The sequence below is a fragment of the Falco rusticolus genome, chromosome Z, assembly GCF_015220075.1.
Source record: "Falco rusticolus isolate bFalRus1 chromosome Z, bFalRus1.pri, whole genome shotgun sequence".
NCBI lineage: Eukaryota > Metazoa > Chordata > Aves > Falconiformes > Falconidae > Falco > Falco rusticolus.
In genome coordinates, this window is record NC_051210.1 from 44330663 (window position 1) to 44355856 (window position 25194).

Sequence of the window (25194 nt, forward strand, 5' to 3'; positions counted from 1 at the left end):
ATGCATGGTTCACTGAGGCTTGTATTTGGTACTTAGGGCACTAGTGATAAAGATGAAAAAGTGGCCTGAGGTTTTGAATATAAAGTTCTTGCTACAAAGTTCCCAGAAAATCAGATTGTACTGTTTTCACAAATGTTGAGTGCTGGGGCGCTTGATTTCAAAGTCTATCTAAAGAAAAGCAAGCCCCTGAAATGCAACTCTAAGGTATTTTTTAAAAAAACAAAACACCTTAACAAACAGTAGGATCCTTTATCTGGTTTTACTCAGCCCACATCTAAAGGGTGCTACTTTAAATTCCTAGGAGACTTAAGCGTAACTGTCAAGACACTAAGCTAGCAGCAGATTTTGCCTCTTAGAAGTCCTTTGAGACCAATTTCAGAGATATGACCTGATAACAATAAAGACAGATAAGTTGTGACAGATAGATGGAGGTACAACACAGTTTAGCATCATAGCGACCTGATTTTCAATACTTGGAAATAAATTCAGAGTTAGCTAGGTGATCTTCCAAGATGCTTTTCTAATACTTCAAATACAAGGCTTAAAGCCCAAACAAATTAAAATTCATTTGCTTGCAACCTAATTCTAAGCACTACAGAAATTTATCTTAAAACTCAGGACCAGAAAGTGGTCAGGAATGCAGTATGACATAAACTTTTGTAAGCAGCATGATCACACTGGAGAAAAGAAGAGTAAGACTAGACAGGAAATCAGGAAATTCCCTGGGATCTTTGTCACTTTGCAAAAAGGAGGAGGAGGAAGAAGATAAACCCAGAAGAAACTATATGCTACAAGACAAAAACATGCCAAAATTAAATGAGAACTAAAACAAAACAAAACAAAAAAAACTCTCATGAAAAGCACTCCAACCTAGCCAAACAACTGAGAGGGAAGGACATGAATATGTCTTCTGGTTATGTAGAGGTCTGAATAATGATCATACAAGCATCCAAATGTGAGCGCACATACAGATAACTAGAGGGAAAAATCCCATTTATGGATTCCTGTTCAGAATTTTGGTTTCAAAGCACCCTATCTGTCACTGCAGTGACTGCATTAGTACCATACTTAATATACTCCACACAAAAAAAAAAAAAAATTCAAGCACTGCCATAAAAAATTATTAATGTTCGTTAATTATCAATACAGTATTTCAGATTCTTAGCTTCTCATTCTGCTTACTTTTAGTCACATTGATTATTAATGGAGAAAGACCCCAGATTTCAGAAAATCTATACAGATTTCACTTCAGTCTCCTGGACTGATGGTCAGACACTGCACTGAAAACTAAGCAGTACACTAACCTAGGAAAAACAAGGTTAACAAATTAAGTGGAACTGCTACATTACCTTGCCTAATTGTGATCATCTACTTATATTTACTCTGCTTTTGCTGTATTCCAAATGACACTTGTGAATAGTAACAGGTCAGCATACTACATATACAGGTGTTCAACCTACATAACAGGGTATCAGGAAAGAAAGGAAAAAATAGTCTAGGCTGCTGGGGGGCAGGGAGGAGGCTTGAAGCTTTGGGTATAATTGCTTCCAACTTGATTACCCCATTATCCTTTGATCATATTTTCCACAATAGATCTTTCTCACCCAAAGTGGAAAGAAATTTATCCCAGATCAGTTATTCTGAAGAAGCAGTATATGAAGCTATTTAATATTTGCTTAATTAAAGGCTGAAACTAACAATGCCTTATAAGAACAAACATGAAATACCAGGAAAACAGAAAGACTGTGTGATGCACAATTCAATCACTATAATTCAAATGCATCTGCCTAAAATCTCCACAACCTCATGTTACAGTTCAAGTCACTTAAATGATGAAATTTTACCTCAACTTCTGCTTGTTGCCTTGCTAGAGTGATGTTAAAAATATCCAAGGCCTTTTCAAATTCCTAGAAAGGAGATGAGAAATTATTTTTTGACAATTTCTTTTGATTAGATTTCACAGCTCAGTTTTACAGGGAATCACAGTAAACAACTCTTTCATTGCAACCCAAGTTAATTTGCTCAAGCTGAAAACTTAAAATAAACGTGGAAAAGAAAAAGCACACCAGTAAGTTCTTCACTGCAGTTACTAATTAAAAAAAATTATCTAGTCTCTTTGTTAATAATACTCACAGAGAAAGATACTAATGAAGTTGCAAGTCTGGCCATTATCAATTATTTTAACCTCAGTACTGACTTAGGAACATGTAAACATTTTTTAAGCAAATATCAAAATGAACAATATTTAAGCCTTCAAACAGAAAATGGCTAACCTCCAACAACTTTAAGATTTCTTCATTAGGTTTTTTTGATGTTATCTTTGTTTTATACATCTCTTTATAGTTCTTCACTTGTTTCCTATGGTACCGAATATGTTCCCATGACCACACTCGGAGCTTAGGTTGAACATTTACCTCAAGAATGCCATAAATAACATACTTCCACCTAAAAACAAAGACAAATTAAGTATAGCTTACATCTCATTTGGTATATTGAAAAGACAACTACAGCTATGCAGACTCCCACTAAATACAACTTCAGGTTGTGAAAAAATTAGATTCCTTGTCTAATATTACACTTCTGATCAGTAGAGGAACATAAGGATTTTAATTTTTTTGCATACAAGGTTGACATGTTGCTACTACTTAAAACTAGAAAGTAATTTTGTACAGAAAGTGCCCACAAATATATGGATACATATGTGTGAATAATAAAACACATTCATAAGAAATCAAATCTGCTATCTGTATTGAAAAGGTTTGCCCATTTTTTTATAATAGCTATGTTCCTGTAATAGTATCTAATATAATGGGGTAGCCTTCACTAAAACAGAGTTAGCATATTAAAATAGTATCAGACAAGTTTCTGATAATGGTCTTCAAGACAGCAAAATGCAGGCTTTCAAATATTATGTCCTCACCTCTGGTTTGAGGTCCCTACTAATGGGGGGTTTTAAGCTTAAAAAATTAAAAACTCCTAGATTAAGGGAAAAAAATAAAAAAAGACTGTTTCAGAAGAAAGTTAGTTCTAACCTCCTTAAGTAAGAAACAATCCTTCAGTAATTATTTCAAATTAATAACTAACAAATTATTTTCCAAGTCTGAGGTGGCCTACCATGTCTTTGCATTGTTATGCAATGGAACATCAGGTCTGTACTTCCTATATGGCAGATTTCGAGTCATCATATCAATAGACTCAAGAAGCTCCATAACACTGAAGTACTAAAAAAAAAAAAAAAAATAAATCAAACCGAGCATTATTGTCCAATAACAATGTGAATCAAGCTCCTCTTCAAAAAGAAATTTATAAAGAAAAACAAAATGAAGAAGTTAATTGATCCTGTAAGTTTATTATAAAATTTCAGTCTGCTTTTCTTATTATTCTTGCAAACTAACTCTTTTACCACATTACATATAACTTTATAAAAAAAGTTTATACCTGTGGCTTATTGAATTCAACAGTTATATCCTGTAAATTTACATCTAAGTCCATTTTCGGTGATGAAAAGTCCACATCAGATCGAGGATTCATAAGGAGTTTGGCTCTAGCTGAAATTGGGCGGAATACTAAAAAACAGGAAATTATACAAGAAGTGCAATTAAATAATTTAAGACTGTCATAAATTATACATAATATTTTATTTTATCAGCTCTTGTTATCCAGATGGTTCATTTTAAAATGTTAGAATTCAAAACACAAAGACTTCATCAACATAGCTTAAAATATAATCTAATCTCTACTCCATTTCCAGTTTTATCCTGGCAGCATTTGTGGAACAAATATTTCTGGAACCTTTTCACAAATTTTTCTGTATGCAGTATTACATGGCAGGTGTTTTAAAGAATCACAGAATCGTTTGGGTTGGAAGGGACCTTAAAGATCATCTAGTTCCAGCCACCCTGCCACAAGCAGGGACACCTTCCATTAGACCAGGTTGTTCAAATCCCCATCCAACCTGGCCTTGAGCACTTCCACGGATGGGGCATCCAACTTCTCTGGGCAACCTGTGCCAGTGCCCCACCACCCTCACAGTAAAGGATTTCTTCCTTATATCTAATTTAAATCTATCTGCTTTAGGATTATTTTTTTTTTTTGGCTAGGACAAGTCAGTTTCAAACATAGCGCTTATTTCACTATAATTCTTATTCCATAAGAATTTTTTTGTTTAATGTTACTGACGTTTTACACTGTTTGATGAATTATACTCACAACAGTGGAGAAAACCAAACATTCCACATTTCTAAATCCAAGCCCAAGTAAGCATGGAAAAAATAATATGGATCCTACATAAAGCAAAGCACATCACAAGAAAAATATTCAGAGCAGAAATGTTTTAATAGTTCCACAACTTGGCAATACCAGGCATTCAATGCCATGTTTTTCCTTCTGTTTCAGCAGTTGATCCAACAATAAGAATTTGTGTATATTGTATTTTATCATATAAAATTCCTTTGATTTCAACAGCCATACTGATAGACTATCTACATACCAAATATTCTAAATTCACCAAAAGGTTCATATAAAGGGGAAACGGGTATTTTTGCAAGATGAAACCATGCTTACATCAATTTACCTTCATTTCATTTTAAGCCCTGTATTTCTTCTGAACCTTATTTTACTTTTATCTACACATTTTATGTGGCAGCATTTCTATTCATCTTCTCCCTGTATTTAGTTTCCTAAATTTCATTTTTTGTCCTTCCTATGTGTAAGTATTATGTTTGCATTTAGACCAAATGACAGAAGCAGACTTTGTGCTTACTACCTTTCTATCAATGTCTCAATCTAAAAAGAGTTGCTCTAAAAAAGCCAAAATTTTCATTTACCACAGAATATCAGCATGATTTAATTCTTCAAACACTGCATCTCTGAAGGTACTGCTTTTTAAGAGTATAAATCCAGAATCCTGCAATTTTGCATACAAGTATTTTTAACTTCTATGTAAAGACTTAGACAACTGACGATGTTTGACTCTTACAAGAAAGTAAGTTTAAAGCTAGCAACTGAAAAAGATAAGAAAGCAGAAAAAATTATCAAATAGTCCTCTGGCAGTCAGAGACACAAAAAGCTTCCTCTTCCAAGCAAAGGCAGCAAGAAAAATCCATAAAATTAACAATGCCCTTTGTAAACCTGGCTATAGTGAGCTGAGGACTTGCTTCCTAGAAAACAAGCCACTTCAAAGGCCATTCTGCCTTATAAACATTTACTAAACAACCAAGTAAATGCACATGAGAAATAAAACTCATGTATCTTCTGTACAATGAAAAGTAAACCATCGCCATGTCTGAGTAGAGCCAATATAACTTTCAAACTAAAGTACCACCCAGAGCAATAAAACCTGCAATATGGCAATGCTAAAAAAAAAAATATCAAAATGGTGTTTTCAAATTGTGTGATTACTGTTTCCACCTCTAATGAAAAAAGATACACTTCACACAAGGCAGCTGACATCAAAAACATCAAGCTATTACTCAAATCAGTCCGATTCACAAAACTTACAGGATGCACATACTATTGCTAAACTTCTTAAAATAAGGAACTATATCAATTGATGTGAACAATGAAGATTTACGTATGACATTCCATTAGAATGATACATGACTCAAGACTTTTTTTAATCAAAGTCTTTTTAAGGCTACAGATATGGTACAGTATTCACTGTCAAGAGAGAGAAGTTATTGCTACAGAAGAACTAAACTGCACTCGTTAAGATTTTTGAATAACAGCCAAAGCAGCAGCCTCTGAGAAGCATTAAAATTTAGAAGTATACATGCATATTACAAATCCAAATACAATACCACTTACCAAAATCATAACCTTCTGGAATCACATTGTGGCTGGCAACTCCGTGTTTTAAGTTAACCTATATACACAATGGAGTTAAACATAAGTCACATTTAAATTTCATTCTAAAATTCTAATATTTAAAAAGTTAGCATTTTAGTACAGGTTTCAGATAATCCCTCTGACATACAATAAAATTAAAAATATTCATCTATGTTTTAAACAGAATAAGGCTTCTATTTTTAGCTAATAAAAATCACTGAATAGTAAGATGACTTTATATTGTGTGTAATTTTGTAACTGGTAAAGGACTTTAAAGTTTATCAAATAAGTATTTTACTTTCATCCCATACAAATCTTAACATTTACTATTTTTTTCCTAAAAAAGCTGTTAGTAACAAGACATTTCTCCAGGACAGTGACATAAATGGAAGCAGAACTGAATGTGAAGCATGCTCTACGCTTCAATCTATTAACTGGAATACTAGGTACATTATCTCATGCTTTACTTACTGTTGGAAGAAGGGTTCGCCAGAGTCAAGAAGACACTCAATACGAGTTATGCATCTTGCTCAACTTTATTAGTTTCTAACACTACTTATATAGAACCGATACACATGCATATTCGTAAAGCAGAAATATAATTGGTTAGTAGTCTCTAAATGCGCGCGGTTCTCACACCCCTAATTATCATGACTAAAGTAAGCATTCTATCCATGTAGCTAGTTGTGTTGCTGTGCTTCAGCCTTGTAGTTTGTTACTCCCTATATTCCCATACAGGTCCCTATCCTTCTTGGCCCTGCACCTGCTTTCCCAGCAGCTGTAGCTTGTTACAGCCACGGCCTGTTGGCACGACATAATTACTTGGTCTCAGGATTCACGAATAGCTCAAGGCTACCTTTCTTGTTATCTTCAGCACAGCAACTTCAGTGCAATTCTGATTACAGGCCTATTCTAATACCAGGCCTGGACCGTGCAGATCTTCAGAGATTCTAAGGCCATGCTTCTGCAGCCATTCTTCTACAACTTACCAACGACTCATCACAACCACGATGGTAGAACATCTCTGATTTCACATTCCAGTAAGCAAAAAGGTTATCCAGTCGTACAAGCTGAAAATGCAACAGAACATATATATTTATATCTACAGCTTTTAGATTAATAACTTGGATTTCACAAAGTCTGGGTGAATAATATTCAGAATGTTCTTTTTGGACTACACATCCTTTTATTTTAAAGCCTATATGGTTACACGTTTTCTTGACCCCACTTTGTGGCAGGAACTCTAATTCAGCTTAATTTATTAACAATTCTTTCTTTAGCATATCGTGTATACTGTACCTTGTAGAACAACTTGGCAGTTTCATCATGTAAACATGGATTCCAATTCTTATCTGAGGTCTGAAATGAGAAATAAAGAAAATCATTCCAGTATCTATAATACACCAACATTTTATCATCATTGAAACAAAACAGGAAAAGAGAGGAATAGCATCATAATTGACCCCACTGAAAATACTGGGATGCCACCTTCTGATTTAATATGATTAAGCCATGACATAGAAAATCAGTAAGGCTACTTCCCCCCAACAATAACACATGCATGCGCAGTGACTGGCAGGCTGCACACAAGAAGCAGAAGATTCTTTAAAATTCCGTTTTCACTATTGCAAACTGTTTTCCTTTACACCAGTATTATTTCTAGGCAGGCTTTTTGGAAAGAGATAAACAAAAGACTAGAATTCTTTCATAATTCTGGAAGTAGCATTTTAGTTTGAGCCCAACAGAAACAGCATATGCTATTATACCTTTTTCAATGCTAATAACCATTTCAAGAGCGCATCAGTAAAAATACCAAAGCCTCTGTTCACTAAGCAAAATTGTTCAGGGGAATGGGCTAGCAAAAACCTTTCAGTTCAGTGTGCTAGGAACAAGTATTCATACGACAGCTATTTCATTGAAAAAAGTAACATTTACTTATACATATTTTCTATAAAATGTCTATAAAATTACCAGTTACAAAACTACTGAATCAGAGCAAATTAGCAGAATCTGCATATTGCTACTACTAGGTATTCTTCCAGGAAAAAAAAAGATGTATACAGTCTATGATGATACTATCAGCACTTTAAAGTGGAGCATGCAGATCAAAGAAGTGAGCTCTAGTTTTAAACAAGATGTCATCCTCTTCCCTGTCCTCCTCCTGCCTCCCCAGTGTCAAGTGCAAACTTCCTTTCTTAGGGCTCATGGCAGTTTCCATAAAATATTCATAGATTCTGAACAGCCCAAATCCAGCATAGCCTAGTATCTGTCAACCATGAAGTGCAACAGGCAGAAGAACAAAAATTTCCTCCGAAGGTCTGTTTTAATGGTAGCACTTTATCTTCAATGGCATGCCACCACAATATTTATGCTGGATTTGATAAACCAAGTAGTTACCATTGTGCATTGCTCATACTTACAGGTACACTCACTAAACAGCATGTTACCAGACAGCACAGTAATACACAAAAAGATAACTTAACCTATCAATATACATCAACTTGCTTTTTAAATGAAAAATAAAATTACCTGCAAACTTAGATTCTGAAGAGAAATCCCAAATGACAAGGGGTTATTCCGATTTGTGATCTGATAGAGTAGGGGGGAAATGTCAAAAAATGATTATCTTACGCTCTAAATTTAGATTCCAAAGTAAACAGCCAACATTATATTTATATATAGCAAAGATCTGACAACTGTATCTTCTTTGTACCCAATCATATGCTTATAAACATCTTCATGCTTTGATACAAGATTTTTACCCATTTTCATTACTATTTTTTTTTATTTTACTTTTTTTTAAGACTATGAAACTTCCAAAACTTTACTAGTAATCTCTTGACATGGAAAGCAACTAGGAGAAAAGAAATCAGACAGGTTCCTAATTTCATGTTACAGTGCACTATCTGTTATGCTGAGATATACAGAAGTACTTACATCATCTTCATAGCGAATATGGATGTTGGAAATTTTCACCTGAAGATTTTTGATGACCTGAGTGACTAGTTTTTCTACAAAAGTGTCTTGTTTCTCTTCTTTTACTTTATCTAAGTTAAAGGAAAATAATTTAATATTTTGTTTGCATTGAAGTATTTTTAAAACTATACTTGAGAAAACAGTAACATAATGAAGATTGTACTATAGATATTTAAACTTTCTATTACATTGTACTCTAGTCTTATAAAAACATGTCCTTTCAGTATAATCTATAACATTTCTATACTTAGACTAGGTGACTTCAACTTTATTGACTGCTTCATTAAGGATCAAGATGTTCAGAAGTATGACTTGCACCTACTGATACTCACGGTAGCCAATACATATTTCTTGAAAGTACCAGAAGTTGAATTTAACATGTTAAGACTTAACATGTATCAAAGAACATATTAAACAGGATCTTTTAAAAAGTCTAACCATAAAAATTGTTTGCTACTGGAAACAAAGTTAAATTGCTTCTTATGAAAGAAGAGGAAACAACATCCCCCAACGCATGACCCAAACAAGCAATATTTCAAAAGCCTTGTTTATATCAGATCATGTCAGTGCTTGAACCTTCTTATTTTCAGGATGCCTGCTCTGCAATATTGATGCTAAATCTGTAACTATTAGGTTTAAGTATCAAGAGGAAAACAGGAATCTAAAACACTTAAAGTGACAATTGCAACATCTTTCTTGATTAAAATAAGTAACATCACTTTCATTAGCTTTTCTGACTCCTACCTTGGTCAGCTATTTTCTGCTTTGCTTCCTCTATTCTTTGCAATTCCCTTTGTCTTGCTTCCAAGAGCTGCCTGGCTTCTTTTTCAGAATCATATTTTATGCCTAAATAAACAATATAAAAAGGTATGATACAAAAAACCTTACACATTTTTGGAAGATGCTGTTTCAAAAGCAGTAATTTTCACATTTTGTTAATAGTTATGGAACAGAAAAAAATTAGGTGACTAAATGTAAACTGCTGAAAGACACCCCATTCCAATCATCTAACTATGTACATGCTAGGAGTATTTACTAAAAATAAAGCTCCCAAAACCAGTATCAACCCATTCTGGGTACTTCTGAAATACCACCAGTCTATATTCACTTTTTTCTCCACATTAACTTACTGGCTGTGGGCACAATAAGCAAATAAACTCCATCAAGAACTGCCTCAACAGGTTGAGTATAAAGGTTTTGCCATGGAATCTGTAGGTTAAGTTGACCTACAAACACAAAAGAAAAAGGTTGAGGTATACAGTTAAATAGCTGACTGGGAGAAAAAAACCCCAAACATCAGAAATACAATCAACATCAACCACAAAATCTCTCAACAATTGTTACAATGAACAGAAAAAATAGTGCATCTGAGGCACATGTTCTTTGGGTTGTTTGTTTCACACAGCACATAAATGAACATGAGGCAAGCAGAACTATTAAGTCTACAGGGCTTCTCCTTACCCCCTTGAATTATATGCCTTCTTCCTAATATCAACCTCTCCCTCCTTGTAAATCCACTACAGCACCCTCATAAACAAGAAAAGCATGGGCTGCTCACATGTGATCAGTCAGCTAAATACCCACAAAACCAGAATTTTTGAAATACACACTTTTCTTCTTCTATGGAAGACAGTCTTAAAAGTAGTGTGTATGTCTTGTGAACATGAGGATCCTGAGATTACAGTGTATCTCATTCTTCACAGAAGCGCCAGTCTTAATAAACTATTAAGTCATTCACAGGAAAAATATATATACTTTCAGGGTAGATCTAAGCAAAACATAATGGCTTTAGACTTTGCTTTAAGAATCCACTAACTTAAAAGACAATCAACTTGCAATGAAAAAACTTTTCATAGTAACAAAAACAGGGAAGCAGGATAGGAAGGGAAGTGGAAGGCAAAATAACATGGAGTCTTGCTAAGACAGGGGATGAGATCCAGTCCTGCTCATGTGCTCATCTTTGTTGTGTTAGGTTCTCTTCTCACTCACATTGAAGTGATTAGACAATGCTCTAGTATATTTTAACTTTACCATCTGAACTCAAGAAAAGGAGCTTCAAACAGGTTTTTTTTAGGAGACAAACTTCAGACTGTACAAAGTATGCAAATCAAGGAAACTAGGAAGATTACTTGCTCAGGATGCCTAGAGCCACCTGCAAGGAAAAGCAGTATGTTTAACTCCTGCACAGGTGTCTGATAAAATGTAACTTACCAATATGTCCTGCTTTAACTTTGAATGGCACATCCAGCTGACTCTGAAAGAAAGTATTTTAGAAGATTTAAGCTCATTTTAGCAACTCGTGAAATATTCCCATATAGGAAAAAGATAATGATAACCTTAACAACAAATCTAGCTTTCAACCACTGAAAAAAACCCGTTCAATATAATGGAATAAGCAAGCATCTGGTTACTGATTTAGACTGTTAAGCCATGCTAGGCTAAATACATTCCCAAGAGCAAGTTTCTAGCTTCATGAGCTATAGAAAAAACAAAGGTCTTTCAGTATTGCTTTTGACCTAAACATATTCTTTCAGTAATGCTGAGTTTTGGTTTTGAGGAGAAAACACTAAATAAGACCAGCATACAAATTCACCTTTAAATTTAATCGCAAATTAATTAGACTAGCACACAAGTTCAGAGAAAAAACCAGCAAATTTTCATTTAAATGATAGTGTATTTTAAAATAAGAACCAAAAAAATCACGTACAACCCAAAACATCATTCAAGAATCATTTCTGCTAGCATTTTATTTTTATTTTCAGTAACTTACCAGTGCATTTTCTTTTATTTCAAGATTCTTCAGTGCTACAGCTCCTAAAAGCAAAGTAGTCAGTAAGTAAAACTACAATGAGCAAAGTAATTGTGATGCACACTAAACATCCTGAAGTCTGAGTAAGTGGTCCCTGACCTGTGGTTCTTCAACTCTCTGCTGTGAAAGATACCCAAAACCTACACCCCAAATATCCATGAAATATGATTAAGAGCACATTGTTCATTCATGCTACAAAATTATATCTTAGATTTTTCTCATGGAGCTTGCGTGTCCATGGAAAAGAACCTAAGATTCCTCAAAGTGTTGGAAATTACTGTCACGTTTTGTAAGGAGCCACTCTGAAATTAGAAGTTTGCTTCTTTTTCCTCAACCATCTGCTTCCTGTGCTTGTTGGAAATCCAGCAACATTAAATTTTGAGTGAATTTTTAGCCTTCAAAAGATCTTAAGATTTGCAAGTTATATTTATAGGCTTATAGAAGTTCACAGGAAGATTTCAGTAAATCTAATTTTAAAATGTCTTAAAACAATAAATTCAGTACCCTGTAAACACAGAAAATTTGAATTGCAAGATCCATTTTTACAGCACACTTGCCATCAGACACTTGCATCAGACACAAAGGAACACTGGAAGGGGCCAGGAAACTCATAACTTAAAAACATGCACATCGTCTGAAGCAATGTCTTCTGCAAATTCTAGAAGGATGGAACACCTGCAACAGTTACCTCTGAATTACTTGTAGTGTTAATACATGCACATAGAACAGACACTTGATATAGCTGATTAGGGACATAAATGAGATTCAGGAAACCAGAAGGAGATTACAGGCCTGGAAAAGAATACAACTTGAGACTGCAAATGAAGATTTGATTGACCCAGTAATGTCTTCCTTTTGGGGACACAAGTTAGAAATGGCCAAACATATGGGGAGACAGAAGCTTCAACTGCAAGAAATATTCTTGCAACTAGATAGTGCTAATGGCATTAGACTACTGTTCAAAGTACTGCTGATTTTGGGAAACAGAACCCTGATCTCAAAAATGTATTCATTAAAACAGTTGGCTCAAGTTATTGAACCACTGTGGAAGAAGTGATCAGGTAAACTAATCCATCCATCTTGTACTTGCAAAATACTTACAGTCTTTAAAGATTTAATTTATGCATTATAATGATCTATTATCGGTTTCCAGTAAAAGTCTACACATCTGACATGTGCCACCAGACTCTCCAGAGAAATAGTACATGCAGAAGGATGCCTTTTGAGAGCTGGTCGTTCTGATTCTAAGCTTTATAATATACACATATTGACAGGAGCATTAGAAAAGGAAAATAAAAAAAAAAAAAGGTTCAAAGAAAGCATTCCCAGAAGTGGTCTGTAACTACAACTAGTCTACATAGTCTTCGTAGGTAATAACCAGGTGATATTTTTTTATATATCATTGGGTTCGATTCTACTCTAATTTTTTTCCCTGATAAAGCTGACCCTGCACAGACCATTTTAACACTCATTAGAAAAAGCTCCATTATGTGACACACACAAAAAAAAAGCTTTTGCTTCTCCAAGACACCACTAATGGTAAAAACGTTCATAGGCAAACTCTAAGACTACATGACACATGGAACAGCTCAAGTTGAGTTTAGTTTCTTTACTTCCATTATTGACATTACCTCTCATTTATCAAGGTTTTGGCTCATGCCACATTTCAGGTTAGGCACAGTAACTTAAACTGCAATAATTTGGCAAGCGTAATGCTTCTGAAAAAGTACTGCGAAGTAAGCAAGGATTATTATCTCAAGCACTTTCAAACAGTATTTTGTAATAGAGGCCTACAGCTCGTTTTATCTGAGCACATCATAGTGGCAGAGAATGAACACAGGATTGATACTGTTTCAAACAAGCAGGCTTTGACAATTCTACATGAAATATTGGGAAGTGGGGTAAAAAATTCTTTAACATTTTTCCTATACTTATGATTTTACAATTAGTAAGTTTAAAGGTTTCAGTGAAAATCATTAGAAGAGCTAGAAATCAGTAAAACTTCAATTATCTCAATTTTAGCATAAAATTACTGGAACACATTCACTAAAATACCAGTTTACTTACGAAAACCTTGACTGAGAGTCTGACCATAGTGAATGTTAAGCCCTTATGTTTTATATATTTATGCAGCCTTTCTTCTTCCTACACTTGAGAGAGACTGCAAGAGAGAGATCGCAAATAGTTCTGTTTACTTGCAGGAATGTTCAAAGTTACCACACCTCAGCTGGCAACCAATTTTAACACTCAAGATTCGAAATGCAGTAGCTGACCATGTCAACATTCTCTTTCATTGCCAACATTTAGTCTCTATCACACTCAGCTGCTTCGCTTGCACTCCAAGTGCAATTGCACTGTATCCTGACTGTTCTACTGGGGTGGGGGAAGACCTTACAAACAGAAGCAGAAAAATCAGGGAACAAAAGGCCTGTTACAGATCATAACAGCTACTGAATTGTACCATCTTGGAGCACTGCCGATGGCTTTTAATTGCAAGAATTTCAAAATACATCAAAAATTGGTTGTTTGGTTCTGTTGGGGTTTTGGGGTTGTTGTTTTCCCCCACTGCTGCAGGCAATTGGATGTTTTGTTTTGACAACAGCAATGCATCCAGACAAAACCCCATCTGATGGGTTAAGAATTGCCCAACTAAGCAACCATGATTATATATAGTATATACAAGTAACTGGAGTTGTATAAATATCTACGTTGAAACTTGCAGGCTAACAGCCAAAAAACAACAATAAAAGCCAGAACATTTATAAATACTTATAGCACAGTCTAGGTTTTATTTCAGCTATATTACAAAGCAAATTCTTAGTTTTATAGATCTCTGGACATCGTAAATGATTCATCAAAATCAAACATTTGTCAAAATTCTAGAAAGGTTTATAGTTTTAGGTTTAGATACTCAAAATCACTTCATGAATTTGAATGCATGAACCAGTATCTACTACCAAGAAAGCTTGCAAGAAGAGAGCTAGAAAATAAGAAAACACTCAGTAAGTCATTTCACCAAAGAGGCCTAAATGAAATTGTGTTAAGGATGTCAACAGAAGCTAAAGAGGGGGAAGAAAATTAAACCACATAAAAATCCTGCAGATTTAACCTGTGTATTAATCACATCTCTGTAAATAAGTATGGAGGGAAGGGAGGTGGGCACCGGGAAGGCAGCTGAGATGAATGAAAATATCTCAGCTGGTATCTGACCAGTATCCAATACTCCTCCTTACATATTTTAACAGAATTTATGGTTTTTAGCAACAGCACTGCCAGCTTGTGACCACCTTTGATCACTTTTATAGAAACTGCTGCTTTTGCCAGTCATTTCCCACTTGTGTTTGTGCTGTTAATTACTCCTGTTTAAGCATGTTTTCTAGAGGCAAACTGTAAGTCTCTGAGGATCCGATGCTGCCAAATACCTCTTCTATTGACATCTATTGTGAAATAGGTCATGACAGGCAGCAGAAACTTCACCCCTCAGTCAATTCAAATTACTAATATGTTAAGGGGGGGGGGTGGGGGGGTGGGGGTGCTGCTGCATCTGCTATACCTAAACAAGGCAAGGCATGCAAAAGTAGTCATCTTCTATTATAAAATAGGTTAGATGGAAAAAAAAGTTAAAAGTGCTTGTGTGCTGAGAAACTTTTGTCAATTACCTGCCTGTATCATCTCTACAAATGTAGCTGCCCCAGTAAGAGACACCAGCTAGCCAATTAATTTGTGTTAAATAAGTTATGCTTGAGACTGTCTAACAAGTAAATGTGCAGAGTCAACAGAGAATTAAGTATTTTAAAGGGCTGTACTGAGGGTCTGACCAAGACAATGAATTAAAAGTTATTTAGACCCACTCAAAAGAAAATAGTTGCCACATGGACTCTGGTCAAACTGTTCAGTCTCTCATACTGTTTGGAAATCTCAGTGGCACTTCTCAGAAACAACTGTCAACACCTCACATTGCTTCAGGCATTTCTTCAGGTACTGAAATACAACTTTGTTAGGTCTACAGCACTCAAAGACATCTAACTTACCTAAATACTTCTCTTACCTGTTTATCTAAGCCTAGTACTTACATATTTGTTAACGCAGCTCATTGGAAATATCTTTTAAAGTGAAGACCGGAACAGGAAGAGATTTAAAACACCATTCTTCCTAGCATTAGCCATCCAATCTCTTTCCTTGATGGCTGCCTAACACAGTAGCTTTCTGTTCTGCTTTACACTACAGAGTTTTAAAGGAATAAAATTTCCTTCCCAGTTACATTCTTTCCTAAGCCCTGGCCATTTCAATAGTAGTCTTACATGTTCAAATTACCTTTCTCACGTGTACAGATTGTCCTACATTCTCCTTTATGCACTGCCTTTTGTATTTCAGGTCATTCAGTTCTTGCAACTTTCAGCCATGAGTATGTTTTTCAGCCATCGCATTTTTCTTTAGTGTTGAGACAATCTGCATTTTTACCCTTCAATCTGTGGATTTTCTTAAGCGGCAGGCAGGGCAACAACATTTTAACACATTTTTGCAGTTACTACTGTGTTCATGTATGTTGTTTGGAGCCAAATCATCAAAACTTTACTACAGATTGAATCTGGAGACCTTCAATGGCATGCTGAATTCTCATTTCGGTTTTGCATAATGAGAATGTTAGCCATGTTCATTAAAAGTCATTAACAAAGCTCCCAAATTTACAGAAGCTGAAACTACACAAAGTTTTTACACATATATCCACAATCTACTAATAGGTTACCAGTCTTAATTTAAATAGGCTAGCTATAAACGATCAGGTCATAACTTGTTCCATACAGCATCAAAAAAAAAAACCAACTCACTTGAGTACTCAGTCATTCAGAAGTAAAAAAAAATTCAGGTTTTTTTTTTTAAAAGTGAGAGCTCTAATGTGCACCTAACCTGGTAAGAGTTTTGCCTCACAGAAGCGTAAGCTGCCAAGAGTAACCCTCAGCAATCTACAGAGCTGGAAAAAACAAGTTTTTACCTTTCTGTAATGTATAAACATTGGCCAAAACATTTACAGAATTTTCCCTATTTTACTTTAAATATTTTCCTTGGCTTCCCTGAACAGAAAGAAGAAACTATGATAACTGAAGAACTTGTTAAGGACACAAAACAAACAATTAGTTTGACATACTTCTGCTGACAGACACGCTAAAATCAATCTTTTCACATAAGCTGCACACATAAAATCTGTAATAAATATGCTATATTGAGCCTTCTACAGATCAAGGACTACTCTTTCTCTTCAGCACTTACACGTGCTGTTGCAGTGTTAGGGCTTCACACAAGAGAGTGAACTTTGCAAGGATCCTACAAACGCCTTGTCTAACTGAAGGAAAACTACTGCAGAGATGAATCAAATAAGGACGCCATTTCAGAAAACAGAATCACGAAAGAAAAACGTCCAAGATGCAAAACAAAAAACTCCAGGAGAAGCTTCCAAAATCTGATTCATAAATGTGAGTACCCAAGAATGGAATTATAGGTAGGGAATACCTCGAGACTGCACCACACTTGCAGACACACGAATGCACACATCAGAAAACCCTGCATCTCTTTTTTTCTTTTGCTGATGCTGCAGAAATCCGGAATGCATACGCAAAACTGAACCAGGAGTTGTCACTGCACACCTATCTGTTAATTGCACGTGTCTTACTCTTCTGCTGCTGCCTCGCTTTGCCCAGACATACCGGAAAGAGACCTTCGTCACCACCTTCTTGTGCATACGTTACTAAAGAGATCTCAACAGGGCACGTTCACACAGCACACTTCAGAACTGACACTGACCATTACCTACCCCGCCTAGCACAGTTGGTCACAGCCTTTGCAAACGCCTAAGACCGTTTCTATTCCTCGTCCTTTAACTTTAAAAATGACAAGTTATTCCAGGCTACGAAAAAGAAACGGCATGTCACTGCTGTTTGCAGGGAGGCTGCTAACTTCCTCCGCACACTGCCGGCAACTTCAACGCTATCGAGACCCCGCTCCCGATTTCGGGGGAGGGTTCCAGCCCGCCCGCCTCGGGCCAGGCGCCGGCGCGGCCCGCCCAGCCCTCCGCAAACGGACCGCGCGGGTCCCGACACCCGCAAGCGCCCAGCCGAGGGGCGCCCCCAGCCAGGGCAAGACAGCATCATCAGCTCCAGAAGAAAACGTAAAGCCCCACCAGGCATTCGCGCACCTGAAGCACTCTGGCCGGGTTTTATCTGTCCCTCGCTTTGCGGCTCCTCCCGGCCCCGCGGACGCCTCCCGCCCCGCCGCCCCCGCTGCCGCAGCCGGCTGCTCCACGCCCCCCGCGGACGCCGCCTCCCCAGCCCTCCCGCCCTCACGACTATTTTTAAGCTGCCGGGCTGCCCAGCAGGCGGAGCGGCGGCAGAGCTGCGGGCAGGCAGCCCAGCGCGGCGGCGGGCGCGGCCCGACCCGGGCCGGAGGGACAGCGCCCCGGCCGCCCCCTTCGCGCGGGCCGCAGGGCGGCCCCGGGCCCGGCAGGGCGGGAAGCGCCGCGGGGTGCTGAGGGCGGCGTGCGGGCGGGCAGGCAGACCGGCTGGGCCGGGCGGCGCGGCCCCCCGCGGCGCGGCAGCCCCGTACCTCCCCAGATGCCCAGCTTCAGCTGGGAGCTGTCCAGGTTCACCACGTAGTCACCGAGAAAACGGTTCAGGACGTCCACGACCAGCGACTCAAACACCATCCTGCCCCGTCGCCGCCCCGGCAGCGGGGACAGCGGCTGTAACAGCGCCGCCGCGCCCCCGGCTCCGTCTTCCGACCCTGCCTGGCCGCGGCCCCGCCCCGCCCCCCACACGCACGCTGCGGCGCCCCGCCCCGCGGCGCGGCCCGAGGGGGCGGGCCCCGGCCACCCCGCCGCCTCCGCCCCGCCCTCCTCCCGCCGGCTGTCCAAACGCGGCGCCCCCAACGCCGCGCTGTGCGCATGCGCCATGGGCCGCGTCCCTGCGCGCAGGCGCCGTGTGGCTGCCTGGTGCGGCTGCGCACGCGGGGCGGGAGGGGCGCGGGCTCTTTGCGTGCCTCCCACTGTTGCCGGGGCCGTCTCGTACGAATTCCGAGGCGAACACGAGGTTTTCAGACGGGCAGAGGACTTTTGTTTGTTTTTAAGATAGCGGTTATCTTGTCCGAGGAGTTTTAAGCGTAGTAGACATAACGATGTTTTGAATAAGTGTTTTCACCAGGCTCGGCGAGTGTAGAAATTACTACACCTCTCAGCTATTTGAAAGTGGCAGAACTGGTATTATTAGCTTAGTGACTAAGCCAAGTTGAACTTAAGATACTTCTCCAAAGAGCTTGGCGTTCATGCTGTCATGTTTTCTGGCTCGAGGAGCTGCTGAATCAAGCTGAAAGATCTGGGTCACATTTGCCCTGAGTGACTGGCAGTGCCGAGGCCTCCTGCGCTCACAGGGTGCTTGCTTTGCCAAACAGCTGAAATGCATTTCTTTGATGATGGCAGGAAGAATATAATTATCATCCAGCTTGCTACTGGAACTGCAGCAATTAGGTTTGAAATTAAGTTAAAATACTTCATGGGTAGGCAAACCCCTGAGGTTTTTGCAGCTTGCAGTGTTGGGTTTGTGTGGTGAGTTCAGGGGCAGAGAGGGGCTGCCCCTGCAAGAGGAGACACGGGGTGCCCTGTGCTGGGCACGGCCAGTCCAGCCAGCCCCAACAGACCCACCGCAGAGCACAGCTGGCCCCTCAGCAGTACTTGCGGCACCTCTGTGACAGGGTGTTCAAGAAAGGGCATTTTCCTATTTAGTTGTGGAAAAGCTAGCTGTTAAATCCATTTACATTTACTTCTGTCTGCTTACTCTTCCAAAGTCAGGCCTTGTCAGCAGGCATTCTCAGGATTCTCTTCTACCCATCAGTTTTCCAAATTAACTTTCTTTTGTAAGTCTGCAGCTGCTTAGGCTATAGGTAAAGCTTCTTATTCATATTCAAGTATTCTGCAGAAGGCATTTATAAGTCAGGAGAACAGAAGTGTCCTATGTTAAGTAGCATAGGTATTGATTAGAAGGATACAACTTTCATTTTGCCACAAAAAAAAAAAAAAAGTCCTCTTCCATCTTTGTACTGCACAAAATATAGGTGAATCTTCTACAGCAGTTAGCTAGGCTTGAAGCTCTCCACCTGAGAACTACTTACTGTTGATGGACTGCTAGGCTTAGTGTAGGTGACCACGGATAAGGACATGATTTCTGCTTGTGACTTACATAACATCTGCAGGCATGGGGTTCAGTCCTTCTTTTTCCTTCATCCCTCTTCTTATCACACAGCTCACTAGCACAAGCAGGTGCAGTGTGACTTCAAGCCCAGCTGGAGCAGTAGCTGAGAAGCAAGGAACAGGGTACACCAAACAATGGAGTATCTGCAGAGCATCTGTCCAGTCACATGAACCAAAATTTCTCCCTGGGATTTCCATGAAATTTGAGAACTCAATCTACGTACTTGACACAGTCACAGCCACCCTGATGTCGATTTTGGCACTTGAACTAGTAGTAATCTGTGTGTTCCTGCAGTTCCCATTGAAATCCACTCGTGATCTCTGTGCTTTTCCCAAGTTTATAATCAAGGGTCCTGATACCTTTTTTAAGGTATACCATAACAAAACTCTTTAACATCTGACTGAGTGTTAGCAGCTGGGTTTCTGGGCTCCCTGCACATAGCGGATCTTCAAGCTGAGCTTGGGATGCCACAGTCTTCTCTGCACCAAAGGAAGATTCCGGGTCAGCTTACTGCTGGCCTCTGTGTGAACACTGCTCAGATTTCTACTGAAGTGACTCAACATCTCATAGGTCTGTGAGGGTGGCAGGTCATCTTCAGGGTACAGGTGCGGCGAATGAAGAGACGGGACGCAGCTTGATGCAAGCAAGTGTCCATCTATTAGTGATTTTCTTACAATTATATATGTTTCTACCTTCTACATATTACACACTGATTGGTTAAATCTTAAGCGTAAAAAACACTGATTGGTTAATATTTAAGGCACACTGTTAGAACAATAGGTACTTACTAGTTTATCTTGACCTAGCAATAATTTTTCTTCCAAGGTTAGCGAGTTTCTTTCTACGTGGCTTTCTTAATTACATATTGGCGCCATCCATTCCCTTATCTGGCTACTTGTTTCTCTGTCCGTCTGGTTGCCTCCTCAACTGTGACGGCTCAGGGGTCTGCTGTTAGCTTGTTCCTTTGCTCCCAGGGCTTGTGCCCTACAAGTCTAACATGTCTCTATTCATCAGGCTACCAGTACTTGGACTCTTGTCCTTGAGGCCTTGTCCTACATACAGGGACTGTCCTCTGCTACAGGACAGTCACAGGCAGCCTTCTCAGTTACATATTGGAGTTCAGGGAAGTAAATTTGCTCATAGAAAAAAGCATAAAAGATATTTCTGCTTGTTTTTATTCTCCTCAGAAACTTCTGATTTCCAAGGTCTAGTCTAATGAAGTCATATAACTTTAGGCATACTGGCATGATTGCATGTATTTTCATGTTGATAAATAGGAAAATTCCTATCCTTGTTTCTTTCATGTCATAGATGGTGCTTTCAAAATGGCTGTGGCTCAAAGAAGCATAAAGGGCAGTGAATAAAATGGGATGGACTATGAACCTCGTTTAGTGTGTCTCGTAAACCAGAATTCTGTCATTTGGTGGGGATGTCATAATTTATGAACTATTTTAGAATGCATTCATAACTTCAGTATAATCACACATTACAGCATGCCTTATTTCTAAATCTTTCAGAGCCACATAGTTTTGAGTCTCCTTCAGAATCAGCTGAATCATGGTGAAATGATGTTTTCTCTATTTCACAATCTTTTCCTCAGGACAAGGTGAAATATGTGTAAGACCCAAAGTACTACAATTATACACACAGCAGTGTAGTAACTGCTGAAACCTGTAGTAATCTTAGTAAGTCCATCGTACTGCACCTAAACTGCATAAACTGTTAGAAAATCAGAGGCAAAATCACTCCTGAATTTTCCATCTGATCATGGTATGCAATAAAATCTCCAAGGTCTGCTTATCAATAAAACATTTTAGCTTAATTTTAGAGCCAGTTCTTGCAGTGCCAGGAAAAAACTACAGAGTAATTATATTCTTCCTGTCATCATCAAAGAAATTATGGCTTCTGAACACTTTCACCAAGAGTCTGATCTTCCAAGTTTTATTCAGCAGATCCCAGTAGTGTAAGCTGTGGCTTTTACCTTGCTAGTTGTGAAATGCTCTCTTTTGCTGATGTCTGCTGGCAGGAATTATCAGTTGCTCACAACAGAAGGATCAAATATGTATTTTTTGGTGACTAAGTAACTAGAGAAGTCTGGCCCAGTATGTGAATGGTTAATAGAAATAGAACACAAAGTAGAAAGTTCCTGCCTTAATTTAAGAAATGCTGTATGGCAAAACCAGAGAAATTAATGACTTCATCTGTGACACCAAGGATGCTAATTAACCCCAAGTATATTACATCCATGCTTTGTCTCTGTTTTACTGTAAGCGCATACAAGTAGGAGAATACCTGTGCAGAGGATTTTAGGTGGATAGGCATCTCAGCTGCAAGAGTAGGAACAATATTTGTTTGCACTGGCAGATCTCCTATACTTAGAAATCCAAGTACCTTGTGCTTTCTGCTTCACCTACAGCCATTTCCTGTACTATCAGACATTTGACAGGTGGATATATGTTGTTATGTTGCATACAACATGAAAGTATGTTTCTAAATCAGATTTATGACTACAATATTTGAACTAATAATACATGAATGTAATTATTCCTATTTCAAATGTTATTTTTAAATGTAACATCAGAAGTCCTTAAGTTCCTTAAGCATTATTATCTCTGACCATATTACCCTATTGCAGCTAACTTGCAATCCTTGTCTTGTAATGTCACTGTGACAAAGAAGCTGTACTAGATGCATTAGTTAAACCACTGAGACTCATTTAATTCCTAGGACACAACTATTTTGCATGAGACTGTGTCAATTTTTATGGTAGTTATTAAGAACTTTAATTTTAAATAACAAAACTTTAGCTCCTTTTCATCATCCCATGAAAAAAAATCCTCATTAAAATCAAGAATTTTGCTGGTTTTAATAACTGCGCTTCACTGCTCTTGGAATTTCCCTGGGACTAGGGACATGACTACACCACAATTAACATTTAATTACTTTAAATGACTCATCATAAATGTCCTCAACTACAATGACATGCATCCTAACATTTGCATTACCTGAATTATGTTCAGTCGCTAGCCTCAGCAGGCCTGATTTTTCAAGCTGCATTGTATTCTCTTTTTGCAGTACTTTATTATACTGGATGAAATTGAGAGATAATGCAGGAGGAGAAAGCACCATAGGGCATGTACATGTAGATTTTATCAGATACTCAGGATTGCTGTCTCAAGGCAAGCATTTTTCTGTAGAAGACATAGATTTGTGTTGCAAAGTCTTTGGGGATGTTGTTTTGGAAGTACTACCCAGAAAGGTGTTGTGATTAATAAATTGAACCAGTGAGGTTCTTCATAAATGGAGAACAGTGTGACTTTTTTCTGTCATAATGGGCAGTACTTTCTTCTAAGCATATATTGAAGTTGTTACAGGTTTTGCATGAACTTTGTGGTAGTGTCTGCAAATGGTTGTTTAAAATGGGTTTCACATAGATTTGCTTCGAAGTTTCTGCTTTTTGTGTATTTACAGCAATTCTAAAATGTATGCAAAATAAAGGTTTATTTCCTGTATGCAGATGTGCCAGGAATTTAAAAATACCATATTTTGACAATTACTGTGCACTTCATTGATACAATTCAGTATAAGCTTTGACATTTAGACTGATGCTTTCCATATTTCTGGTTTTATTTTCATAGTTTGATAATTTAACAGTATTGTTATCATCATTATTGATAATGCTTTTTGTTTCAGAATCAAGAAGTGAGAGTTTGAAAATTAGACTTTTTTTCTTTTTTTTAATGAATACAGGCTACTTCTGTAGAGGTTAGATATATTGGCCAGGTTCTTACAGCTTTCATTGGTCTGAATAGTTTTGGAGGAATAAAGATCTGGTAATCTTCTATAGTGTCAAGAAATTTCTTGGCAATACGGAGTTCCTTTCTTGTGAACTACCATCTTTGTTAGCTGAAATTCTTTGATTTTTACCAGATGGGCTTATTGCAGTGTTTTCATGATTTATTTTAATCAACAGAAATATTTGAAGGGTTATCTGGGCTGATAGGAACCTGTTTTGAAATTATCTAAGGAAAACAGTTATGAAAATCAGGAGAAACAGTAACTATTTAAAAGCTCTATTTGTTATGCTGTTGGGATATTTGAAGCAGATTGCATGAATTTAAAAAAACAGCACATAATGCATGGTTAGCAGAAAATATGCTAAAAGGAATTGTAATATAAAATAGCAGGACAAAACAGGTTTTTCCAATATATTTGGCATATTGGCAGATCTTCTAGTTGCTTACAAGAACTGATGAAGTACATGCTTCACATTATATGTACTTTCTTTATACTTCATATAATTTGCACCAGATTTCAGAATTTGCATTTAATTTTAAATTTGGTAAATCACTCATAAGCAATTAAAAGCAACATGACATCAAAAGAAAAATAGAATTGGAAATACTATGCTTGCACATAAAAAGTAGTACATATATGTCTTACCATCTAGAAATACTGATGTGGCACTGTTGGCAGGATAAATTTAAATCTGACACCAGGCATGTTTTATTATATGTCCTCGTCTTTTTCTTGACTCATGAAAGTGCTTGTCAGACAACATAAGGCATCACAAATAAAGCCCTGATTTCAATTAAAACTGGTAGACTGGTCTGAGTAATTATTGTCGATGGAAAATTTTAATTTTATTAAAAGGGCAGCGTCTTCCCTTTGAGCAAAATGAGAAGTAAAGTAGATCACATATGTTTCCAGTAGGCCAGGGACAGCTTTATTTTGGACCAGGGTTTTAAGATTAAACCCTCATATATTTCTTGCAGTTACAGGGGGGTTTATTAGCTATACACATGTAGTACGTCTTTTGTATTGATAGTGGCATGAGAAGTAGATAAACACACAGTTGGAGATGTGTTATATGCTAGCCAGTTTGCAAATGTTTGCTTACATCCTGCATTATGGGATCTTGTGGTGTTTTTAAAAGATTTGTTGAGAGTAAAATGCCTTTTATTTCTCTGATTCTTAATGTCTACTATGTCAAAAAAGTTAAAAACCTTTCTTCACTTGAGACAAGTTATATTATATTGAAATGGCTTGAATTTAAATATTTTCATACAAATATCATACCTACCCTACTATTTGGAAAAAAATGTCTAGCTCAAGCAGTATTCATGACTTTTGTAGTTTACCTGTGCTTCTCAGAGCAGACATATAGCAGACAGGTTTAAAAAATGATGAGAAGAGAGATGTTTTCATTTGAGGGAATTGTGTAGAGTTTGTTGTAAATTAAGAATCTACAGAAAGTCACTGGACTGAAAGCAAGCCTAGAGAAAAAGATCTGAAAGGAGACTGAGACAATATGTAGAGGTCCTATAGCCACAGAGCTATTTATAAAAA

At 37.8% G+C, this 25194-nt stretch overlaps 1 protein-coding gene across 5 annotated transcripts in view; it reads right to left on the reverse strand.

Annotated features, from left to right (window-relative positions):
- The window catches only part of VPS13A (vacuolar protein sorting 13 homolog A), a 112589-nt gene extending 94196 nt beyond the window's left edge, over positions 1-18393 (reverse strand). For all 5 annotated transcript variants that reach the window (XM_037372931.1, XM_037372930.1, XM_037372934.1 and 2 more), the window contains exons 1-14: positions 18209-18393; positions 11573-11616; positions 11014-11056; positions 9933-10028; positions 9547-9648; positions 8764-8873; positions 8356-8415; positions 7126-7185; positions 6816-6896; positions 5806-5863; positions 3439-3566; positions 3115-3221; positions 2274-2445; positions 1845-1907 (exon numbers count right to left, since the gene is read on the reverse strand). In XM_037372931.1, the coding sequence (XP_037228828.1) occupies positions 1845-1907; positions 2274-2445; positions 3115-3221; positions 3439-3566; positions 5806-5863; positions 6816-6896; positions 7126-7185; positions 8356-8415; positions 8764-8873; positions 9547-9648; positions 9933-10028; positions 11014-11056; positions 11573-11616; positions 18209-18308 (1224 nt within the window). In that variant the 5' untranslated portion in view covers positions 18309-18393. The remainder of the gene's footprint in view (positions 1-1844; positions 1908-2273; positions 2446-3114; positions 3222-3438; positions 3567-5805; positions 5864-6815; positions 6897-7125; positions 7186-8355; positions 8416-8763; positions 8874-9546; positions 9649-9932; positions 10029-11013; positions 11057-11572; positions 11617-18208) is intronic.
- Positions 18394-25194: the final 6801 nt, after the last annotated feature.